Below are 13,068 nucleotides of genomic sequence, written 5' to 3'. Positions count from 1 at the left end.
CATGAGACAGGCGCAGGCAGCCAATCACCTCCCGCCATTCCTCTTCATTCTTCCCCCCCCCTGCCCACCCGCTCCTTAGATTCCTGCCCCGCCAAGTCCTCCTCCAATCTCCTCTCGCGGCGCTTCACATCCGGCCCCTGCAAGCCTCTCGCTCGCTTCCCCTTCTCAGCCCAGGGAGGCGGGGCGGCTGGAAACTTTGACTTCACTCCCTTTTTTAAGCCCCCGGTCGTCCAACGGCGCTTCGCCATTCCTCGGTTTGGACCAATGAAAAGTCTTTGAGGATGGGGAGGGGGAGTAGATGGGGGAGAAAGGTGGGCGGGGAAACGAAGAACAAGAAGAAGATGAAGTCGGGTGTGGGTGGGGCGGAGGAAAGCGGCCGCCCAATCGCGACACGGAGAGATGCCCTTCCGCAGTCCAATGAAAGGCGGGAGATGCGCGCGGCGCCCAACAAGGGCGGGGCAGAGCGCCCCCTCGAGCGTCACGGGCGGGGAGGGGGCCCCGCGAGGGGAGGAGCCAATGGGAGGCCGCGCAGCGCAGATCCTGCTCAACAGCTTGTTATTTGGGTGTTGAGCCGCGGAAGGCAGCAGCGCTGGACGAGGGAGTCCCGTCCGTCCGTCCGTCAGTCAGAGAGCCAGAGCGCGCGAGCTGCCGGGCTGCCGGGGGCGGGGAAGAGGCGGAGCTGAGGCGCGAGACGACAGGCCCGGCCTCCTTCCCCACCTCCCTCCCTCCCTCCCTCCCTCCCCGCTGCCGCCGCTCGCTCCGTCGTTGTCGTCGTCGTCCTTCGCCGTCGCCGCCGCTTGTTTCCTGCTCGGGGTCGGACGGCGGAGACGCGCCCACGTCTTATACCGTACCGCGCGGAGGAAGGAAACGGGCAGCCGCCGCCGCCGCCGGATCCTCGTCGGCGGTGAGTTGGTGGCGGGGTTGAGGGGGCCTGGCCGGGCTGCTGCTGGAACTCGGGATCCCCTCCGGAGGGTGCGGGAGGGCCCTGGCGGCATCCTCCTCCTGCTCCTCTAATGCCTGACCGGCGGCGGGGGCCAAGGGAGGCGGAGGAGACGCGCTGCCTTCTGCCTCCTTCCCCTCACGGAGGAGCAACAACACCGGCCAAGTCTTCCTTCCTCTTGCCACACTTTGAGCAGCTCTCTTTCCCCGCCACATCTGGATGAGGCCCCCTTCAGCTCGGGGCGGGCCTCCTTCCCATTACTTCTCTTTTCTCTTCTCCCCCCCCCAAAAGAAAGCCCTTCGTCAGTTGCCTTGGCCTTCCTCGGAGGGGGGGGGTTGGAGGGGTTCTTGCCCTCCCTCCCCCCGCTTGCCATCTCCTTGTTTGGGGGGCCGAGGCGACTGTGTGTTGGGGAGCTGTTGGGGTGGGCCGGGAGGCCAGGGGGAAGAAGGGGGTTCCTAGAGGCCAAGGCCTAGAAGAGGGGTGAGTTTTTTAATCGGGTGGGTGGGAAAGGGGGGGGGAATGTGTTTCCTTTCGGAGTCCATAGGGGAAAGAGGAGGTTTTCCAAAACAGCACGAATTTTGTTTTCACTCTTGGGGGCGGAAGGAGGAGGGCTTCGGCATATGGGGAAGTGCGTTTAAAAGGAATGGGGCTTGTTTCGAGCAAGGCCTGGATGTGAATCGTAGTGGAAACTAAGTGCAGGGGGTGGGGAAAGAAGGCATGAGGTGCCTTTCAGCGTTGCAAGGCAGAAGAGTGATTTTGCTAAGCGGGTGAAGGGGATGTTGCCGACAACTTGCTGGAGCCCTGTGCACCCTTGGGTGCAAGTCCCACTTGAGTACATACTTTTGAGTAAACATAGAGAGGATCAAGCTGGAAGTCATAAATGGAGGGTGTGTCTGCATTTGACTGGCCTGTCAGCCTCCCCTTTGCCAGGCAGCATTTTTACCTTCAGATATATTTTTGTCTGTCTTTTCAGATTTAAGAAAGCTGAGAGGGGGGCTGAAGATCCTGGCTTCCTGGGATTGCTCCTGTTTCTTGATCATCCTCTTGCTTCCTTTAAGTGAATGTCTTCTCCGTGGCCTTAGAGTTTCTTTTCTTGGCAGGCTGAAGAGAAAAAGGATGGATGACAGTTACTGACGGGGGATGCAGAGATGAGCAAGAGGGAGCTGAAATAGAGAGAAGGTAGCAGCATCAGCTACTTCTCAACCAGAACTCCAAATTTCCTGCTTACTACTTTTCAGCACTTTCCTTCTCCTTGTCAGTATGAGGCCTGGAATGGGTGTTCTACAGATGCAGAAGTTGTGTGTTATGTACACTAAGGAGAGGATTGTGTTTTCATAATTGACCATTGACATCATAGTTTAAGTTCTTGCTCTTCAGTTCTGTCACTTTTTTCTAATTACGTGTATTAATATTACCATTTTCTCATTGTTTTCTAGATTTTTCTTTAACTGTGGTAAAGAGAAAACTTCTGAGCTGGAATCCCTCAAATAACCTTCAAAGATGAAGGTAAATCTGTTTCTCAACTTCTCAATTTTCCCTTTCTTCTGTTCTCTAGCCTGCTAATGATTTTGTATTGCTATGATTATTTTCCTTCAATGTTAAAAGTACATCATCCTGTTGAATACATATTTAGTGAAATGTGGTTCATATGCCACTGCTAAGAAGATTACCTTTTGCTGAACAGCCACATATCTCTGCAAACCCTGTGAACAATTTAATATTACAGTATAGAAATACAGTCGCATAAAATAGGATGTTGCCTCACACCAGGTCAAACTATTGATTCGTCTAGGCTATTACTGGCTATCCACCATCTCAAGCAGAGGTCATTTCTATTTCATGCTACCTGATGCTGGAAATTGAAGTTGGTACCCTCTGCATTTAAAGCATGGAAGAAAATGTTTTTATTTGCAGTTCCAAAATGGTGGCAAGAATTTTGTTTTACTTATGTGTACTCACTGGGAAGCTACTTTCCAGCTCTGGAAATAAATAAATTGAGACATCTCCTAATCTGGTTCTTTACTTTCAATAACTTTTATATCAGTGACATCAATGCTAAAATTCTTGCTTACATTGTGTTTCAAACGTTTCTCGGAAAAGTCGAAATTGCTGTTTTCCACTATGGTGTACTGGGAATAGGAAGTGAAATTGTATCCCTGCCCACTCACTTGCTGGGTTGTAAGATTGTTCGCTAGTTGTTACTTGCTGTTAAATACATCACTATTCAGTGCTACTTGTTCGTTAGCGATTACTTATCATTAAAAAGGTCACTATTCAATGATACTAATTCATTGAACAGAAGTACAGTATGGTCAAAGTTGATCAAAGTGAAAGTACATAAAACACTGCCTTATACTTATTTTCTAATGAATTAAGCCCTAATTGTTGGACTAAGGCTGCAATCTAATGCACACTTACCTGGGAACTACCCTGTTGAAATGTGCTGTTAAAGTATTTTCTAATAAATGGGCTGTTAAGCTGGCAAATGATGCAGTGTTGTATCAGTAGTCAAAACATTGTTAACCTCTGCTGTTCTGTATCCAGGTGTTTGGTTTTTTGGGAGTGCAGCTTTTGGAAAAAGTGAACAGGAAACTAAGGAAAATTAGTGTTGCATTCTATCCTCATTAAACAACAATTGGGCTTGTTTTTTTCCCTTTCAACTGTACATGAGAAATGTATTCCTAAACAAAAAGTTACTTTTGGTATGTCTGCCTGAGAAACCACTTGTTGCCAGTAAGACTTAAAATCCACTGGCTGAAGCAGCAGCTGCCAAATTTTGTGTTTACAACTGCAATATTTGAATACTGTGCACTTCTTCAAAGACTTGTAGGATTATTTTTAGTGTTTCCAGTGTGTACTGTTAAGTATTGGTCACTGCAAGGTGCTGTCCAAATAGTAGATGACAAATGGTATAAAGATTTGGGTTAATCTATATGGTATCTTAGTAAAAGCAAAACACAAAAACCAAGCCCTTTCTCATTTTGGTGACTAGAGTTTTTCTGAATGGATAAACTAAATGCAATAGATTCTAAAGACTTGTTGGGTCAGAGTAAACCTGCGTGCATATGCAACTCCGCTGATTGCCAGCGGCAGGTCTTAGTCTGTCAGTTACTTCCTGGAGACTTAAAAGTTTTTCATCGTGCTTTTGTTATGATTAAGCTTAAAGTTGTGCCAAGAGAGAAGTGTGCTTGAATGCATACCCTTTGACCATTTTTCGCTCTTTCTTCAGGCAGCAGATGAGCCTGCCTACCTGACAGTTGGGACTGATGTCAGTGCCAAATACCGGGGTGCCTTCTGCGAGGCAAAAATTAAGACGGTAAAAAGGCTGGTGAAAGTCAAGGTAAGAGAGAGCACTCATTAGCCATAGGTCGTTCACATCACCTATTTCCTTAGATACTTTTAGCTAGGGACCCAGGGACCTTCTGCATGAAAGTGCATGCATCCTGCTGCTAAGGAAGCCCAGCCCAAAAAGGCACCCTGTGGAAATAAGAAGCTTGCCAAAATGTAAGGTAGCATCATTACAGCATTGGGGTCGGGGAGAGAATCGGGAAAACCCTGCATTTCCCCCTTGGGTATGTGCAGCTTCATTTTAGGATTCTGTCTTTGCTGAAGAGCAGGTTTTTTGTTTTTGTTTAAAAAAAAGAAAGAAAAATCAATCAACAATTTGTGGTTACTATAAATTTGATGGGGCTTTTTTGTAAATACTGAAATGAGTAAGGCTTCACCTGTATGATATCTAGAAATTCAGCTTTGAAAATAAATTCATTTCTGAAGTGTTTCCATTAAGGGTATCTTCTAGCAATGGAGTGGACGGGTCTACAGTTGCTGGATCGTTAAGAGAGCTTTCTAATTGGTGTAATCTGCTGTGTTATCAAAGAGACAGGCTTATGGCTAAGTTGCTGGTGTAGCAGGAATTGTGATTTGCTCAGTCATTGATCAAGAGAAAGCAAATCTCTAATGGATCTGAGTTAATGGATCAGTTGCATGTGAAGCCATGGTCATGTTGGTATTTTGCCTCACAAGAGTCTCATGGCACCTTTTAAAAGGCTCACAGATTTAGACTGCAGTCTTGTGCGCACTTTCAAGTCCCAGCAACCATAACTGGACATCCTTTTGAGTGAAAATGTGTATGATTGTCCTGTTGTTGTGGCATAAACTTCAGTTAGCTAAAACGTGTTCTTCTTTGATTTGTGTCGAGTTTCAATGTACTGCACTGTATGTAAAAAATGGATCTACTAAGGAATCATCTCTGGTGTCCCCCGTCCCTCAGATCATTTATTGACCTGACTTTGCAATCAGACAAATACCATATATTCTATTGATAGTATGATATCAAATTTCTTGCTGTTTCCATAGTTGTGCTACCATTTTATTTGATGCTTTTAATAAAAGCAAGCTTCCATGTTTGAAAAAATCTTACTTAGAATAAAGTTCTACTCTGCATGCTGGCATATAGGGTGAGATCCGATATCACAGCAATGTGCATGTTTGGACTTCCTCCCCTTCTGCACCCACCCCCATTTGGATCTGGAAAGTCCTCATACCTGCTGGGGAATAATTTAGGGAGAAACCTACTGGCGCATAAAAGTCTTGTGTGCACACATGAAAGTCCATTGCTCAAGGGGGCTGACGTTGAATCTCACAGTAAATGACATGCATTTTTTTAAAACCTCTTTGCAAGTGAAATTGTTTTCTTTAAAATCCCTCTCAAAATATGCAGGTGACCTTAAAACAGGATAATTCAACACAGTTGGTGCAAGATGACCAAGTGAAAGGACCTTTAAGGGTATGTATGCATGTTTCCAAAAGTTATCAGTAAATTCAAAAAAACTGCAGTTAAATGCCTGATTCACAGTGAGCCAAATGACGACAGCATTCCTGTTTGACTTTAGTTCTTATATTCATGCATATGTTTTTTCACTGAAATATTAAAGTGAAGATCTACAAATAGTTCAGTCAAAAAACTGAGGAAGCAATTAACTACGAAAGGAAAACTACGAAATTAACTGTATAAAGTAGAATATTTCAGTGCAATGTTTATGTAACCATTCCTCACTTCAGAAACTTGATACAAAGTTTCTGAGTCCAAAAGCTTGGCCTTCCATGGGATAATTTTCAGTCTTGGTTCCATGATAGTACCGACTGACTATTCAGCTGACAATGAAACACACCCAGGTCCCACTTCAGAGGACAGTCATTGCACTTAAGTGCTGTTGAAATAAAAAGCCTTTAAGTGCAACATCTAAGGGCATTGGCTTCTTTAGTCTTGAAAGACTTTACTGCTGAGAGGGAGAGTCAAAGTCTGCTAAGGAAAAAGTGTGCTGGATGCATCCATTGCTCTGTGTGAAGTGGGAAGGCCCCAAACAACTATTATTCTCTCTGCTGCTCAATGAGCAGTGGTATTATCCTGAGGGAGGGCATAAGGAGGCACAATCCGCACAACAGCTGATAATCTCACACAGCAAGAATCACACCCTTAGTCATGACTGAATGGGCAAAAGGAAGCCATGTATATGTACAGGCAACTATCCCACACTTGAATGCAGGATGCTGACTTGTCGTTCTGAAAGCAAATTGAAAAGAAGTACATGTAAGCATGCCCCAAATTCAAATCCAGGGGAGCAAAACTTGTGCCTTAGTGGTCGAAAGTTTGGGGAACACTTATGCACTGTTGGGTTTGAATTCAGGGTGTTGATCTGTACGAGAAACTGAATGTGGTTTCTAACATTATAGGTTGGTGCAACTGTTGAAACCAAGATGTCTGATGGATCGTTTCAAGAGGCCACTGTCAGTAAACTCACAGATGCAAGCTGGTATACTGTAGGTAAGTAGATTTCTGTGCCAAAGTAGATTTCACTGGCACTAAGATGTGCATAATTTCTTCCCTGTCCCAGATGGGCAGCGGTTTTTGAGCAAATCTCATATGACTTTTGTAACTTCCCAATAAAATACGATGTCTGTGTAGAGGAATATTGCCAAATGTTTAACAATGACTTAGAACTGGGAGGGAGGACATGGAGCCAACTAAAATACCTCAAGCCACACCCCTCGCCAGCCCTGCATGAGTCCTTTTGCCTGGCTGTAATGTGTCCTTGAACTCTGATGGTGATAATAATACTTGCTTTCTTGGATAGAGAGGGATGTGAGTGTGAACCAACTCTGCAGAAGCAAAAAAACAACAACACACATTTATTGCTGCACCTAGTATTGCCTCCGCTCTGCCTGTCACTGCCATGTGGCCCCCATAAGGTTGCCCAGAGGGGAGTGTGACCCTTGGGCTAAAAAAAGGTCCATGCTGCTTACATAGTGGTCTCTTCAGCATTAAAAAGCAATACATCAAAAGTGTCTGCTGGGTTGCTGAGTTAATCCATGATCAGTAGATGGATTGTACTACTTCAGATTGTACTTGTGGGTCCGTTGTACAAATGCCCAAATTATGCTAAAAACAGGTCCCCGAAATGTACCAGACTATCAACTTTTAGATTTCTCCTGCCTGCAGACTGAAGTGGTGTGGTTAAGCAACAGGTGCTTCATGTGGAGCTGCTCTGTTTTGTAAGGGATGGAGAACCTCTGGTCCTCCAGATGTTCCCATCATTTCTGAAAATTGGCTGGGGTTGTTGGGAGTTTCTCCAACAACATCTGGAGGGCTACAGGTCCCCTACCCCTGGTCTGAGGATGCCAGGCTTTGGGTTAGGAGCTCAGCCTCTTAGGAAAAACCAGGCTATGTGTATAAAGTGAGCACACAAGTTGAGAAAAGATAAGTGTAAACTACTTCCCTAGGGCTCATCTTTACCAGCTACACTCAGCACTTCCATTAGTGTCATGTTTAATGGCTGTACCTTCATACTGTATAGGAGATACTTTTGAATGGGAGAGATAATAGAAGCGATGGATTGTTGTGAATTTTGTCTTTCCTGTACATAGCCTCATAAACAGTCATTTGCCTTCTTGTCATTGGGGCTAAGGATTGCTTTGGGATATTCCCCCTTGTAGGTCACAAATGATAAACATACGTATGTATGAGCAGAGAGACTAGTAATTTGTGTGGCACTAGCAAGGCTTCTGGAAGGGGTAAAGGCCAAGGCAGTGGATTTTCTTTTAACTTCTGTGTTAAAATAAGTTAACAAGCTGAGAACAGTTTGCTGTATGACAGTGTTTTTCAAGTGTAATTGTGTTTGCATAGCAACAAAATATTGGAGAACATAATTCCTTTGGCTGCCCTGAGCATCACTCCTAAAGTTTAAAAAAAATGGCAGAATTTGTTTTGGCATGTTTGCATTTCTGTGTCTTTGGACTGATAATTGTGGCCCAGGAGCTTAGAAATTGTTTCAGGGACCCTAAATGCCTTCCTTTTTGGGGGGGAGCTGAAGGAATAAAGAGTTGCTACCAGTTATGGTAGATAATGCTGAGTTAGGTGGGTTTGTGGTCTGATCTGGTATTGGATAACTTCACTTATTCATATTGTCCTCTGCCACCTGAGAATTGTTAACAGTGTCTTGTAAAATAGAAGATAAAACATAACAGTATTTGTCACTGGAATTTAAATTAAGTTGTAATGTTGTTGTTTTTAATAAAGAGGATTTGTAAGTTTAGAATGCCCTACATATTGTTGTTGAGATAACTGCATGGATTTTAAACAAACTTTATCCCATTTGAACAAAGGCTTATTTGTAAGTTGCTTCTTTCAAGAAGTTCTGCAAGTCCTTTGCATACTTAATTCTTGAGTAAATACTATTCACTGGAAGAATGACTTAAAAGTGTTCTGGGGCTATTTCATGCAAGTGTCAAGGACAAGAATGTAGTGGCAGTCAAATTCGGTTTCCAGCACTGCATTAAGAATAGAAAATTTATTTATAACTGGAAAGTGTGTTTTGGTAAGCCTTAATGTATTAACTAGACTTCACAGGGTTTCATGTGTTAAATTGTTTGGCTTTCATCCCCCTTTACAAAAGCTTCAGGAAAGTGTATCTGTACTTTGCCCGGCTGCAGGGATATGCATTAAAATACTACCTGCCTCTGGAAATAGCTTCTGTGTGTGCCTTTAAGCAGATACTGACACTGCTTTATGTGGAACATGAAGGTTCTGGTTTGGTTAATTTCACTCTGGTCCATGTTTACTGTCATATTGAGCAGGGCCAACAGCTTCTTGAATAGACCAGCATTTTCTCTATTTAACAGCTGGTCTCTGGTTTCCAGGTGGATACCTAGGTTCTTGTCCTAAGCTGGAATACACGTGGATAGAATTTTGTAGCCTCAATGAATGATTGTCTTCACCTGAACAAGTTTATAATGAAACTTTGGTTTGGTTGTAGTGAGAGTAAGAAAATGCTAAGGAAAGCATTAAGGAATGAATGCACACTTTTTGTGGTGACACACGTATGCAAGGGGAAGTCAGTGGCTCAGTTTGTTGTGGCTGGTGGGAGCTTCTCCCGAGTGGAGTTCTGCTCAGGTGATGCTTCTGCAGGCAGAAGTGGGAGGAGACTTTCCTCGATTTCTCTCTACAGTCTCTCACACTCTCAAAAAACCTGTTTTAGAATGTTGGGAAAAGGCTTACTTAGGATCCAAGCCAGAATCATTCCTTCTGGTAAGCAAGTTCTAAAAAATATTGGCTGTGGCCCAAAGATGAATGCAGCAAGATCTGTGGCACTTTAATTTTCTATTTTAGACACAGCCCAGCCTCCACACTGCAAGAGATACTGACATTTGGGTCTCTCCCACTTGAGTTGGAGTAATGTTTACATAGTTCAAATGGAATTCATGACCACAAGATGGTCAGCAGCAATATACCTTTAAATACCAAATAAGGGGTGATTGATCATCTTCACGCCCTGCTTGGGTAGCCAATCTCCAAAATGGAAGACAGATAGGGAGGCAAGCAGTTCATCGTTCTTTCTTATTGAAAGAGAGAATAAAAGCCATAAGGACCACTGGTCAAAGATTTCACAGGTCTCCTAATTGCTGACAGACAGAAAGCAGTTCTATACAGTACCTGAATGGAAATTTAAACTGCTATCTCTTAAAATACGGGTAGCCAACATAGTGCCTTCCAGATGTGATGGTACAGCTCCTAAAATCCCTGACCTTTAGCCACACTGCCTGTGGCTGAGAGGAGTTGGGAGTCATACAACATGGTTCCATCTTGCGTAAAGGTAAAGGGACCCCTGACCAGTCGTGACCGATTCTGGGGTTGCGCGCTCATCTCGCATTATTGGCCGAGGGAGCCGGCGTACAGCTTCCAGGTCATGTGGCCAGCATGACAAAGCCGCTTCTGGCAAACCAGAGCAGCACATGGAAACGCCGTTTACCTTCCCGCTGTAGCGGTTCCTATTTATCTACCTGCATTTTGACTTGCTTTCGAACTGCTAGGTTGGCAGGAGCTGGGACCAAGCAATGGGAGCTCACCCCGTCACAGGGATTCGAACCGCCGACCTTCTGATCGGCAAGCCCTAGGCTCAGTGATTTAACCCACAGCGCCACCTGGGTCCCTCCATCTTGCTTACCCTTCCTTAAAACATGGTTTAGTGTATTGCCCAGGTGCAACTGCTGCATAGTATAAATTGGTCTAACTAGATATGATTAGGGAGGGGGAAGCTACAAAATATGGAGTGAGCTATTGACACCTTAAGCACCTTTAACTCGATGTTGTAGATTCATGTCAATTGCTTTTTTCTCCATCTGCAAACACTCTTAAAGGAAAGGAAAATCTTAGGCCTTCCCTATTAACTCCTCTGGGCCTGCCTAACACTGGACCGGTGCGAAGGTAACACTTGCTCCTTACTATGAACAAACCTTTATTTGTTAACTGCAGGTAGCTGGAGCCAGCGTTTAAGCTTGCTGTTGTTAGCAGGGCACCAGTGTTATCATACACTGATAAACGTCTTTTAATTTTGCCAGAGACTTCAGGTATGCTGGCCCTCAGACTCTGTGTGGCAATTGGATTGTTTCTTCCTTGTTAAGGAGTTTTGGAGCTCTTCTCTCTCTCTCCATCATGAATTTTGCCATATCCAACTTCTTATCTTTCGGAGGAAATCGTTACTGCTTGTTAGGAGGCATAACTGGCTACAGCTGCATGCTTATCTGAAGTGAGTGCTTTGGGAGAGGAGTGAGGGAGCTGCCACTCTTGATGTTGGTGACTCCCAACTTGCATCAGCACCACCCAGAATGGCCAACGGTCAGGAAAGATGGGAGCTGGAGCCCAGCAACCTCCGAAGGCAACAGATTCAGACTTGAAGAGATTTGAGTTCACTTCTCCCCTCATCCACAAACATGAAAGGTGTCCCCATAGTCTCTCAGACACATCATCTGTTATATGGGACTGAAAGTTGTAGTCAGGAATGTACTCAAAATTTTCTGAAATGCGTGCCCATGTCCCCTAATTGTTGCACATAAACCAGAGTGTTGTAGTGGTTAGAATGCTGAATTGGGAATAGGGAGATTGTGTTTAAAATCCGCTTAACCATAAAGCTCAATGTGTTAACTACAGGTGAAACTCGGAAAATTAGAATATCATCAAAAAGTGCATTTATTTCAGTAATGCAATTTAAAAGGTGAAACCAATATATGAGAGAGATGCATGACATGCAAAGCAAGATATGTCAAGCCTTTGTTTGTTGTAATTGTAAGTATTTGTCGTTAGGCGGGTCAATTATAAATGGAATGGAATTAATGAAATGTAATAGCGATGTTTATTTTTGTAATATTGTAACTATTTGTTTTATTACTGTGGAATTTCCAAAAGAAAGCATTTGCAAAAATTAAAATAAAAAATGATAAGTTGCATTACTGAAATAAATGCACTTTTCAATGATATTCTGATTTTCCGAGTTTCACCTGTATGATCCAGTTGCTGTCTCTTCGATTAAATTACTTTAAAGCATTGCTGCGGGGATTTTGTGTGTCTTTGTGTGAGGGTTTGTTTGGTTTTTTGTGTACTTTTGTGCCGTAGGATTGGGGGGGGGGAGGCTTTTATACAGCCTTGAGTGCCTTGGTGATATAGAAATGGTGATAAGAGTAAAATGTCCTTTTGAGATCTCAGGGGTCGCCAACTTGGTGCCCTCCAGGTGTCCTTGGGCACTAGCTCCCATCAGTCCTAGCCAGTATGGTCAGGGATGATGGGAATTGTAGTCGAGGACTACGTTGTCCACTCTTGCTCTAAACATAAAACTTCTAAACAAGGGGACCAATTATGTTTAATGCTTGTTCAGTTCTCTCATTTCTTGTTCTCCTGTGTTTCGTTGCACTTTCCGTTTAGTATGTTTCAGTAAGGGAAATGTTGTAGAAATGGTGGTGATACTGAGCTAACTTAATGGTGTATACATATGAAGTGCTTTGCAAATTGTAAAGATGCAGCCTGGAAGCAGATTAGCATTTACTATCTCTCTCTTTTTTGGGTGGGGAAAATGTGGCTGGATTCTGCTGGATCTGCACTAGCAGCTAATAAGAGTGGCGCTGAGCTCTTGTCAGTTGTTCTTCTAGGAATCTTTAATTTTCATGGCTCCTTGACAATGTACTCTTTTAAGAACAGTTAAGTGTATTGAAAAGGTCATGCTCAGGGAGGCTTTAATTTGAAGTAGGCTGCATGTGAAGTAGATTAAAAAGAAAGGAGTTTTAAAACAGCAAGGAATACTTAGCTGGGAGGAAAGAGTGGGAGGTGATACAATGGAAGTGCGTTTTTTAATATATAAAAAGGAGTGTAGAGCCAGATGCTTGAACACCCTCTTTGCAGTACCAGTGAGACTGATAGAAACAGAACATTTAATTGGATGGAAGATACTATATCTGTGGCATAATGCTAAATTACTAAATTTCTGTTGCTTGATTTCACTATGTCCGATAGAAGTAGAACTTCCTTTTTAAAACAGAAGTGGATTAAGTACCATTGGAAAGCACTGCTTTTCTCTACTGCAGTGTGTCTGGAGTGCTGGCTGGAATAGGGGAAACTGATGCAGTAGAACAGTGATGGGTTCATACCCTGTAGTTCCTTGCAGCAGCAGGAGGGCCGTGCGGAAGCAGTTTTTACTACACACATCACCCCTGCTGTATATGTGCAGTCCTTGCCCCTCCTCAAAGCGTAACGTTTGAAAATAGCCCAGGCATGTGACCTGTCTCCAGTAGTAATGGGCAGATGA

General features: G+C 44.0%; 1 protein-coding gene across 4 annotated transcripts in view; it reads left to right on the top strand.

The window, feature by feature from the left end:
- Positions 1 to 294: 294 nt before the first annotated feature.
- Positions 295 to 13,068, top strand: part of ARID4A (AT-rich interaction domain 4A) — a 61,333-nt gene continuing 48,559 nt past the window's right edge. For 2 of the 4 annotated variants that reach the window (XM_088674369.1, XM_035103943.3), the window contains exons 1-5: positions 295 to 904; positions 2,377 to 2,446; positions 4,170 to 4,280; positions 5,661 to 5,726; positions 6,674 to 6,764. In XM_088674369.1, coding sequence (XP_088530495.1) covers positions 2,441 to 2,446; positions 4,170 to 4,280; positions 5,661 to 5,726; positions 6,674 to 6,764 — 274 coding nt within the window. In that variant the 5' untranslated portion in view covers positions 295 to 904; positions 2,377 to 2,440. Of the gene's footprint in view, positions 905 to 1,913; positions 2,120 to 2,376; positions 2,447 to 4,169; positions 4,281 to 5,660; positions 5,727 to 6,673; positions 6,765 to 13,068 lie in introns of all 4 variants that reach the window. The other 2 variants (XM_060271136.2, XM_035103934.3) reach the window with 2 other exon arrangements.

This window comes from Zootoca vivipara, chromosome 1, assembly GCF_965207765.1.
Source record: "Zootoca vivipara chromosome 1, rZooViv2.hap1.1, whole genome shotgun sequence".
NCBI classification, from domain to species: Eukaryota; Metazoa; Chordata; class Lepidosauria; order Squamata; family Lacertidae; genus Zootoca; species Zootoca vivipara.
This window is presented reverse-complemented; position numbering and strand designations above follow the sequence as displayed.